Consider the following 12,101-nt stretch of genomic DNA (forward strand, 5'->3'; position numbering starts at 1 on the left):
CAAGTTTGACAAAAGCAAGAACTAAACTCCTGTCTTTCAAGTCACTGTTTGTAGCCTTTGTCCTTCACTTATTCTCATCAAATGTCACAAATTGTCAAAAGTGTGTGGACTTTTGCCTAGTCTTGGGTGTGACATTACATATGTACTGTAATATCAGCATAGTGATCTTAGAATTTCCTTTACCATAAGATTGCAGTATCATTATTTCCTATCTACTGTTTCTTCTACCCTCTGCATTTCCCTCTTCATTTTGGTTCACGGAAGTGGGTGAGTATGTGGTGTGGTCGGCTCTGCCTGCAGTAGGCTTAGAGAGTGCTAGAGCTGAGTTGCATGCCTCAGGAGCTGTCAGGTCTCTTCCTTTGCAGTTGAGTTATAGTCCCTTTACAGAGAGGAGAGGCTTCCTTTTTTTACTTGCCGTGGGGTCACCAGCTACTGTGTTCACCTGCCTCAACCTGCCATAGAACATAACTCTGTTTCTGGCCCCTCCAGCAACTGTTTAACCAACCATTTTCCTCTCTTTACTCTGAGACCAATTGTAACAGGCCTTCCTGTTCAGGTTTTTTGTTTAGTTTTTGCTTTTCTGGAGTCATTACTCTAGTAGGAGATTTCCTATCCAAGAAAAATCTGACTAAATCAAGTCTAGGATTAAATAAGCAGGTGAAAAGGTTTTCGGGAAAAGTAATATCTTGGGTACAAAAGTGAGTTAAGCTCAGTTAGGTAGGGGAAAAGATAAAATGAAATTTACTTCTAATATGCTAAAGTGCATCTCCAGAGGCATCTACCATAATGAGGTGTACTTCTCTAAGGCTGAAAACATGTAACTTGGACTTAGACAAGATTTTCATATGTGCAGGGTTTTTTAGTTTGTCATATTATCAATTTTGCTATGAGCTACTAGAGGGAAAGTCATGTCTGTAAAGTATTTATATAATAATACTACTACAAAAATCCTCTGCATGCAGTCTCATTCCTCCTGTAAAAGAGGAACTTGTGTAGCTAGAGGAATTTCCTCAAGGGCTTACTGCAAATGAGTGATGGTGACGCCTACTCGAAGAGAAGATCACAATCTTATTTTGACAAATGTTCTTGAGCAACTGAAATACAGAATTCTTTCCAAGCTTCCTTACAATGGGTGTTTTAATTGTAGAGTGATGTGGAAACATTGCCTAACTAATTGCACTAAGTCTGGGTTTAATTAGTTTATTTGGAGAAGAGTAAATACTTAATCTCTCATTGAGGAAACACTTTTACTTCCTCTATACTGTCTACCATTTCATACAGGCCCTCAGTTTCTGCCTGGATGCTGAGGTTTATGGAACCTGGATTTGAAAAGTGAAAAGTGGAAAATGAGCAGTGTCTCCTAATGGACCTTTTATTACTGTACTAATGCAGTAATAAAGATCTTCTCTATTTAAACTTTTAAGTATCTCTTTTCTAAATCTGAATTAATGTAGTTTCTGCTTTCAGTCCTTGTTTTAGGTTGCCCTTTTTTGAGGGGACAGAGGAGGAGGAAAGTGAGAATTTTAATGAGTCTCTAAATTAAAGTTATTAAATATATTTTTAAAAATTTGGTTTCCAGTATTGTGTTGAAACAATACTCACTCAAAATTAGTATACCATATGAAATTTGTCAGTCATATCACTTAAATTTTAAACCCATGATAAGCAGTGTATGTGTGCTATAGCTGTAAAAAAAACCAGAACATGTCTGAAGAACAGACACTTCTCATTGAACCACTTTGCTTCAGTGCCAGCCTGTCTTTTGGAATTCATAGTCTTTTTGGCAAGAACATTTGAACATTTTCATTTGAAAACACTGAAAGAATACAGTTCAGGAAGAAATTTTTTGCTTTATTGATATGAAATAAGGAATTCTTCTGGCATACAACATTGCTGGATACCAATGGGAAGAATTAGACAGTTCTGAAATAAAAACAAAACAAAGTCAAACAAAACTAAGCAACACCCCAAGTATAAAATTGTATAGTGTAAAAATGAATTAATTTTAAATAGAAATAAATTTCTTAGATATCCTGAAGTTTCAGCATAGCTTTGTTTCAAATGATGTTTTCTGAGTTGAATTAAGTGAATTTACACAATCATGTGGAAAAAAAATGTCGTGAGAAACATATAGAGTATGAGTCACATCTAGTTCTCCTTTTCCTATACTTTCACTACAGTGTTATTAGCAATATAGACCATAAGTGTTCTTTCTAAGTCTGTTTCCTGTGTAATATGCCCCATACTATGAAGGAAAGTCTGAAATTAGGGAGGTCTTAAATTTCAGATGTATTTTAATAGATTTTGGAAACTGAAGATTAGGATAATTTTAAGATGCTAGGTTTACAGCTATTTAGCCTTGGTTATTCATTTACCTTGAAAAATTACCTAGCTTCCTTTCTAAAGCTTTTCCTTTTGCAAAATTAAAAAATCATAGAAGAAGAGCAACTCTTCTGAGAGTGGTGGTTGGGGAGTCTGTGTGCTGTAATTCAATGGTTAGTAGCTGTTTGATGTTACAGATACCTGCTGGATTTAATTAAGAAACAGCTGTCTTATGACTTACTTTATCCTATTGCACTAACCCCCATTCAGTGTAATACTGATTGCTTTTCTAGATAGAAAAGTGCTACTTAATACGTGGCTGAAAAACAGGAAAGGTTAGAGAATTTAAGATAAAGGCAATAATTTGTGTATTCGTCAGGTCATTGGCCTTATGTTAAAGTGTAGGAGCTGTCCAATAGCAGCCCTCATGCTGTGCAAGAGCTTCTCATCATGTGAAATACTTGAAGGCATTTTCTGCTGGGCTGTTAGCTGATAATCTTTGATTGCATGTGTTGTCCCCATTGCCACGGTTTACCTGTTTTAAGTGGAGTGACTCAAGTTAATTGGTTTAAAGGAAATCTGTGTAATGCTTGATTCTGAATGCAGAATCTTGTTTTTTTTCAGAATGGAGGACTTGCAGAAGATTGGGCATGTTGCATGTTTATAGTGCATCATAAAAATAAATCAGGAAATCCAATCTATTGTGCACTTCGTATGTCCTTTAAAACTGCCTTCACATTATTACTGAGTTTTACTTTTGTGAATCTTGTCTTCAGGAGCTTCGATCCCGAGAAGAGGAGTTGACAAGAGCAGCTCTTCAGCAAAAATCTCAAGAAGAGTTGCTGAAGCGCCGTGAGCAGCAGTTAGCGGAACGCGAGATCGATGTACTGGAGCGCGAGCTGAATATCATGATATTCCAGTTAAACCAAGAGAAACCCAATGTCAAGAAGAGGAAGGGCAAGTTTAAAAGAAGCCGGTTAAAACTCAAAGATGGACACAGAATTAGTTTGCCTTCAGGTTTGCAATTTTTTTCAAGTTCACTTTATATGTAATGATTAAATATGCAAGCTTCTTCAGTTCTATAGTTCATGTTTTCAGTACTAGCTCCTATTTTATTTTGTTATCAGGTTCTTCTTCAGTAACGCACAGAAGGGTTTGGTAAGAATTGTATAGCTCCCTTCCCACAAGGAAAAGCTTTCACATATCATGTTCTTGTGAAGTAGTCCTCATTTCATCTGGAAGAATGATTCAGCTAGAAGTCCAACCCATTTGGAGGGAAAGGTCACTAGCATGAGAGCCACATGATTTAATACTGGTTCAAAGTTCAGATTTTTGTTACCATTTTTTCTGTACAGACAAGAAGGTACTTTTTTACTACATGCCAGAACTTTCTAACATGATCGAATATTAGTACTGTTTGCCCTAAAATTGCAAATACCAAGCAGAAAAACAGTGCTTTGAGAGGGCTGGGGATGTATGTACAGGTGCAGTAGGTCCGAGCTGCACACCTACTGCAGTTGCAAGTACAACACAGCAGTTACAATTTTCAGTGCCTTATTTCTTGCAAGAAAACATATTAACAGCAGATGATTTCAGAATACAAATATGGTATAATTTGAATGTTAGAGCACTTCATTCCACCTATGAATGCATTAAAGTTCCCCATTTACAAAGGAGGCGTGTTTGTAGACAGTGAGGGTCTTTCAGTTCTGAGGGTCTGGTTTAGAGGTGCCTTTTTAATGTTGCTTCCAGATAGCTCTACACAAACTCATGGTTTCACCAGTGGTTGGAAAGCCTTCATCCTGGGGTTGGTGGGTTTCCTTTCAGTGGCTTCCAGGTCAAGTCTGACAGTTTATTACAAATGCATTAAGAACTTGATGTTGTGTTAATAAAAGTCTGACCAAATTGTAGCTATCTGGCAGCTGGAAAGACACCAAGAAGGCAGTAACATTTAGAGTACTACTTCAGCACTAGTGAAATATTTTTCCTTACTTTAAAAATAAGAGCAAATAAGATAAAAGCCGCTCTACAGCCTCCCAGACAAACATGGTACATTTATGAGTTTTAGTTAGATTTTTGCTGGATTGCCAGCTGCAATTGAATATTTGGTCCGTTGTTTCCTGTTCTGCTTGTATTTAAATTGAAGCAGTGATAAAATAACTGCTATTCTGAATGAAAATATTTAGCTCCTTGTTACCAAAAACACCCAGATGACCTTGTCCTTGAGACAATTCTATTCTAAGAATAGTGTACAATATAATTGCATTGATGATGGGTATTAGAGTGGCATATTAAGGTTAATTTCATAATTTTTTTCCTCCTCAATGTTACTTTTTCTTTTTTTACTACTTTGCTATAAATATTTGTAATTCTGTAGTTTACTGTCATGATTTTCTAACATGAATAAATGTGACTTTTTGTTACTACTTTTTATGGTGCATATGAATTACATGCTAAAAAAAGTAAGGCAAATCTCATTGGAATGAGTATTGATTAGTTTGTGATTAAATACTGAGGGGTATTTTTTGCCCTTCTTGTGACAACCAAAAAGATTGAATAACAGCTTATGGTGTGGGTGTGTCTCAGATCAGGTCCACTTGGACCTACTTGGTGTTGTTCATGTTCTTGCAGGGCTATCACATGAAGGTGTGAAGTCCTGCCTGTTTGACTCAAAATCTGAATTGTTACATTTAGAGTTTTTCAGTGTTTTTAATATGTATATCTCTTACCTGTATAAATAAGTCACATATAATGAAGTCTAATTCATTGTATAATTTTGTTTTAAGAAGTATAGCAGCATGTTCTTCTGAGAAGTTTTTTATTCTGAACATTAAAACTGATTTGCTTTGCTCTCTTACAGATTTCCAACACAAAATAACAGTGCAGGCATCCCCTAATCTGGATAAGAGGAGGAGTTTAAACAGTAACAGCTCTAGTCCATCAAGCAGCCCCACAATAATTCCTCGTCTTCGAGCTATACAATGTAAGTCTCCACTCATTTGATCAATAGAGGGTGTTCCATATACATGCTGAAATGTTGGTAATAGTATCAGATTCCTGGCAGATTTCTGTCTGATTTCCACATCCTTTGATTGGTTCTAGTAGTTGCAGCTTCTTTGAAAGTAGGGATAATCTTGTTAAAACGCTAAATAATTTTCAGTAATTCAAAATGATTGTGAATGCTTTAAATTGTATCTTTACTTAATTACTTTGGGAACCAATTTGTAAACTGGGATAAAACAATGACAAATCAAAAATTATGACAAAAGGCAAAGCATTACATTTAGAATCCAAGTAGGATAGAAAACAAGTTTTTATTAGGTATTGGAGTTGATAAAGGAAAAGAAAGATTCAGAGTGTGAGGGAGTCTTGTAAGATGGAAAGATCAAAGAATGAGCCAATAACCCAACTTTGTTATGTCAAAAGAGAATCAGGCTTTAAACAGGTGTAAATCCAGAAGAAATCTTGCTTTAGGTTTTCTGAAGATAGGAAAAAGAGACAAAAAAAATTTGTGGGTACATTTGTAGGTCTACATTATTATGGATACTGATAACAGAAAGGAAGGAATGTTCATGCTCACATAGTGGAGGTACCAGGAATGTGATCATGTTATTACAGAGAAGCATATTTGGGAATGGCATATACACAGATAAAACAGTTCTTACAGGATTCACTGCTTGCATTTGTACTGTCTGATCTATTGTGCAAAGTAGATTGTCTAATTATCCATATTCAGAGAGAAATGCCTTAAGCTTCTCTCTCTATGAAATCAGTGGAACCTGTTCCAGCGGATTGCTTATGGATGTTCGCTATCTTCTTTTGCAAGCACAGTCACCTGTGAGGGAGAATACTTCAGAATCTGGCTTTGCCCGCTATAAATATGGAGAAGGGCAAATCAGAATGCATGAGGATTTCTTCCATACTGTTCTGTAGCTAGTCAGTAAAGATTGATTGAATTTTCCACCAGCCTGACGCTTTGTTTTAAAGTTTGGATAGAAATCAGATCTCTCATCTCCTTTGTAACACCTCCGCCTTATGAAATCCTTTTCATTGTTAATGTCTAAAGGGGAGCAGTGATGTCTTCTCTGGCACTTCAGTATTTGCTTGAGCTGCAGTGGATACAGTTGGAAACGTTGTGGATAAAGGAGAGAGGTGGACAAACCCTGTCTTGCTTTTTTTCACATGAAAATTTGGGATGGAAGGAAAATCAACTGGAGTCTTTTTCAGGTGTTAGCTGACAGAGTGTTTTCAATAGTTTCCTGTCCTCAAAATGTGGTGGGTTTGTCTGGTTGGTTGGTTGGCTTTGGTTTTTGCAGAAAGGTAAAGAAAGTTTATATGTAATTACAACATTTTACTAAGAAAAGCCTATCTCATTTTATCTTTGTTTCTGGCTCTGTGAGGAAATGCTTGGGAGTGAAGCAAATGTCAGGTATTGGCATGGTTCTGAAAACTTGAGTTTTCTGTGTTTGTTTTCTTAATTGCATAGCCTTGTGTAAGCTATTGCAGTGCCACTCCTTGCATGTGTGCTAAGTACCACTGAGGGGTTTTTTTTCTTTTTTATTTGAGCAGGCATTTGTATTCATAGGGTTTAACATGCGGGACAACATAAAGGCTCTCATTTATAAGAAGTACATGTCTGCTTCTGGGTTTGGATCCTTAGGTTTTTACCTGAAAGCTTATCAGATATCTCAGGAGTATCTAGCTGAAACAATTTAGCTTCCACACCCATCTGCACCTGTGCAAAATAAATTCTCTTTCCCACAATAATGTTTTATCTTGATTTAACTTCAAAGTGTCTTTGTTTCAAGACGACTTGCTCAAATACAGGTGATTTGAACAGGCTTATGTAACAACTGGTTACTTGACTGCTTCACTTTGTCTTGAGCAAGTTTAGCTTTCAAATCTAAACATTAGGTTAAAAGAAAAATCTAGTTAATTTCATATTAAAACAAAGTCTGCTGATTTTGAAAGGAGTTTTGGAGGGAGAAGGAAAACCACTAAGGTACATATTCCATAGGAATGGGGTTGAAAATGAGAGTGTAAAGTAGGCAAGTGTACAGCGTGAGCTCTGCTGGTGAAGTGTATGGTGAGGAAGGAGCAGAATCTGTACAGTGAAGGAACAGCAGAACCATTGGCATGTAAATGCTCCCTCATTTATCATGCTCATGTAACTGGCTATGTTATTTTTCTCCTAGGTCTCTCCATCATATCTGTTAGCATGCCATCATGATTCCAAGCTAATGCTTCAGTTAGTCAGTGGCATGTGAAAATCTACCCTCCCAGGTCAGGTCCTAGAAAGAGGATCCTTTAAACCCTACCATGAAAACCCATTATTAGAAGATGCTTAATGCCTTTATAGATCCAGGCTTTATGACCCAGATATAAAAATATGAGAGAAACATTTCTGTTTCTGAAATCAATTTGACTAAGATCTCTACTACATTCTCTTAATTTTTCCTCAGTGATTCCAAAAACAGATACACACACAGCTAATGGCCGAAGAAACAGTGTATATGTATACCAGCAAGATGTAGATATCACAAGTGAATATGAACTTCACTGTGGGGTTGTGAAAAAAGGCAAGATTTTGCTATATTTCCAAGGTGCTGGTTCTGTTTAATTTGTCAGCTGAGACAGTGACAGACTAAGCATTTAATGGAGGTTAGACACCCAAAGTATAATGTGTTTTGGTGTAGTAAGAAAGAAAATGTTAATCATAGTCACAACTGGAATATTTGTTTCTTTTGATACCAGTTGTCCACAGAATATATTTTATTCATTGAACTTAAGTGCTCAGTCTAATTCACTTGTCTGAATTACCTAAATATAAGGTTCTCAGTTAAGGGAAGCATGGAAAATGTGCTTGCTTTGCTGCTTTATCTTTGATCTGGGTCTCTCATAAACTCAAAAATTACTTTTCTTTCTTCCTCATTTCTTTGGATCAGTGAAGTTTGTGTGGTGCTTTTAGTAAAAGAAAAAAACAATCACAATTTTTTTCTACTTCTGTGTTACTGTGCCAAAATGGTTTTGCAGTGCAGAAGATACTCTGTTCTGTCAAAATATTTTGGGTTTAGAAATAGCATTTATGTGTGTGGGTTTTGTGTTTTTAAATCCAATCTCCAGTAACTTCAGATGAAAGCAACAGAACTTGGGGAAGGAGCACAACATATCACCAAGAAGAGTTTGAAGATGTGAAGAGAAATTTCAAAAAGAAAGGTTGTACATGGGGACCAAGTTCAGTTCAAACAAAGGATCGTGCAGATTGTAAGGACAAGTATGTCTACTACATTTTGGTATTCTAAAGCATTCTTTGTAGCATAGGTAGTGAGTGAAAAATGTTCTGCTGTGTCTAGTTACAGCAAGAATTCCTGCCTGTTAATTAATTTAGAAATTACATTACTGATTAGTAGCTCCTCCATGTAATCTTCAGGATAAAACACCTACTTATGTTAAAGTTTTATTGATTCTTATATATTACCCTTTATCTCTGGTTTTTTGAGATTTGAAACATACTGGGATGCTGAGCTACCAGTGCATACCAGACATTCATGGCCTGTCTTTTTTGCCCTTCCTCACATTATTTTGAGGAATTGCAAGCATGGCCCCCACTGGGTACTTTCAGCATGATTAAGTAAGACTGACGGATTTGGCATATGTGAGGCACAGTTCACACCAGAAACATCCTTTATGCTGACAAACAGAGGGTGAAAAGGTTATGAAAATCAGCTGGACAGCTTTACTTACAGATTATATTTTCCAATGGCTCAAAACCAGAGATAGTAAGAATACTTTTCTTTATTTCTCTAGTATATACTATTATTTATAGTGCCTTAATTTATTTTAGGCACTATAAATAATAGTAGGGATATCTACTCCGTTACCTGTGTCAGGAGTTGGTTCCAGATGATCAGCTGGAACTGGCTTTATATTATTTTTGTTTGTTTAAAAGTCACTATAGTTTAATAAACTTCCAGTATTCACATCATTTCTTTGAGACAATGAAACTATTGTTTCACACAGGTTGTTAGAAACCTGTGTTGTTCAATAGGTAACAAAGGCCCATTTTTCATTTGCTTTCTTTTTAGACATAAAATTTTTATCATCAAAAGAATGCCTGACATTAAGGCATGTTTACATTTATAATCATATGATTCAATGCTACTCCATCTTCTTTTTACCTTTGCAAAGCTTTTCCATTTATGTACTGCAAGTTTATAGTTTGTAAAGAAAGTAATTTTCTCACAAAGTTTATGTGAGCATGGTATCTGTAATCTCAAAGTAACTCTTGTTATTGCAGAGTAAGACCCCTTTCAGATGGCAGCAACCCTTGGTCAACTGTAGTAATGAAAAATCAGAAGGGTGTGCCCTTAGCTTCACTATTTGTGGACCAAGGTAAGAGCTGTTTTTGAAAAAGTGAAAGGAGCCATATAATAGTATTGAGATCACATTCAATGTTATAAATTGTATTGCTTGAATTCCTTAAAAGATTATGCAGAATATTACAGGAAAAATCATGCTGCCAACCGTTTTCCTCTGCAAAAAAAAAAACCCTGTATTTACATCATTAGCAACTAAAAAATACACGTAGTCTGTGAACAAAACCATATAGAGATTTTTTCCATGTTTTTGAGTTGCAGGCTACTCTGTATAGGAGGTCTGCAGTCACCATTTTTTTTGTTTCTTTTAAAAAGACCCTAAATCCATAATTGTCTTGACATTTAAATAATCATTGATGACATTGTTGTTGCAAAAATGCATAGTTTTTTAAAAACCTGTAAGCCCTGATATATTCCCACATATTAGTTCCCTGGTTTTTTGAATGAGACCTGTTATCTAAATTTTCAAGACAGAAGTGTAGATTTTAAATCCTAAAGTGTCTTAGACAACATGATGCTATTTACAGGTAAAATCACAAGGAAAAACATACTTGTTCCCTTTAGGATCAGAAGCATAATAGCTGCCTGTTGCTTCTTATGCCCGTTGCTATAATGGGCCGTGACGATAAAATATTTGTAATAATTTTAAAGTTTGCGCACCCTTTTTATATACTGTGGATTCTCTTATCTGAGAAAATTAAGTTACCAGTGTCAGGAAAAAAGCCTGTGATATAACTTGGTGTCCATATCAGCAGCTAGATTCATGTCATCTGGAAGAGGAAATAGGAAGCTGCTTGAAAACTGCTGGAGAAAGGCACTTTAATCTTCATGTATAGTGGTAGGGGTATAAGTCAAAGCTTCGCCAATGGTAATGTTAGAGATTTATTATCTTACTACTATAATCCTGCACACAAAGTTCCCATACTTGAATTTCAAATGCTTCTGCGTTTATTCTCTAGCATTCAGTCATTTACAGTAGAATAACAGATGCAAGTCAAATTGCAAGTCAAACCTCCATTTGTATGTCATTAGGTGTAAGATGTCAAATTTACGTTTTACTCCAGACCGGCATGACCTAATGAATTAATTGGAAAAATTTCTAATAACTGACTGGATTTTGGAACTCAGTTGAGTTGAAAGTATTGTAAAGAATATGTTCCAGATCTTATCTGCCAGTATAATAAATTACTTCTCTGTAATCCATACACCCAAATGTTTTCTGTGTTGTTTAAAAAGCATTATCAAAGCGTTGAGAACACAAAGCGGTATAGGTGTAGGATGTGTTTCTGAAACTCAGAATGTGAGTCCGAGCTTCTCATAGCGTCTAAATGGATTGTACACTATCCTTCACGGTTATTACTTGTGCATTTTAAAGGAAATAATGATGTACATATGCAGACATGCAATAGCTTAACAGATGAATCTTAAAGAATACTGTGGTGTTTTACAGGTGCCTGTACTGATAAGAAACTTATCCCTGAAGGTTTGGACAGTAAAAGACCAAAGCCAATTAAGTTGCCCAATCAGGCCTATATTAATCTACCTCTTTGGAAAGATGATCAGGGAGAGAACACAGTAGAACACGAGAGCTTTGAAGAAGGAACCTCAGCTAGTTCTACAAACAGTACTCCTCAAATGACACCTACAAACAGTCTGAGCAGGACGCTGCACAAAAAGAAGACTGATTCAGTGCTGTATGGGTGTGCTGTCTTCCTTGCATCTGTTGCCCTGGGCTTAGATATCAGAGAGCTGAATAAATCGCAGGGTCCAGATGAACTATTGCCTAAAGATGAGAGGAAGAAGCGTGATGGAATATTTCAGCGTGCTTCAAAATTCCGCAGGAGTGCCAGCCCTACACGACTGCAGTACAAGAAAGAGGAAACAAGTATTCCATCCCTAAATCCAGCCTCAGATACTGTGAATCTTCTCTCTATGCCCTCCATTTCTACGAAATGCCTGCTTCAACCTGATAGTGAAGATGCTTTTGTAAGCACTGTGCTTGGGGATTGTGGTCAATGTAGTTCCATGGACAACTTTTCATCCCAATCTTCTGAAAGTAAGAGAGAACAAAGGATACAGCTGGCTCCGAACACAGTTTCGACACAATTGAAAACTCAGCCTTTTAGTCTTGGTCTGAAACAAGAGTCTCAAATTGTGCCAAAAGATTCCTCCGCAAAGTTAAGAATGTTGGGTCACAGGCGAACCTTATCAGATGGGAGCCATTTTCAGACCACAGGTAGGTAATTAAAAACTTCCAAGAATCTTTAAGTTGAGCTGCTGATAAAAATTTAGGCATAAAATAATGTCTTTAAATCCGATTTACTTTGAAATTGATAAGCTCATGATCAATGAGTTTTTGAAAAGAAGTTCTAAATTTCAGTACTGATATTCTGGGGTGGCTTA

General features: G+C 36.4%; 1 protein-coding gene across 2 annotated transcripts in view; it reads left to right on the top strand.

Annotated features, from left to right (window-relative positions):
- The window catches only part of MAP3K21 (mitogen-activated protein kinase kinase kinase 21), a 41,398-nt gene that overhangs the window by 25,469 nt on the left and 3,828 nt on the right, over positions 1–12,101 (top strand). The window contains exons 5-10 of one of the 2 annotated variants that reach the window (XM_030235999.2): positions 3,099–3,339; positions 5,183–5,305; positions 7,785–7,901; positions 8,446–8,596; positions 9,620–9,714; positions 11,149–11,934. In XM_030235999.2, the coding sequence (XP_030091859.2) occupies positions 3,099–3,339; positions 5,183–5,305; positions 7,785–7,901; positions 8,446–8,596; positions 9,620–9,714; positions 11,149–11,934 (1,513 nt within the window). The remainder of the gene's footprint in view (positions 1–3,098; positions 3,340–5,182; positions 5,306–7,784; positions 7,902–8,445; positions 8,597–9,619; positions 9,715–11,148; positions 11,935–12,101) is intronic. The other variant, XM_050972361.1, reaches the window with a different exon arrangement.

This window comes from Serinus canaria, chromosome 3, assembly GCF_022539315.1.
Source record: "Serinus canaria isolate serCan28SL12 chromosome 3, serCan2020, whole genome shotgun sequence".
Lineage (NCBI taxonomy): Eukaryota > Metazoa > Chordata > Aves > Passeriformes > Fringillidae > Serinus > Serinus canaria.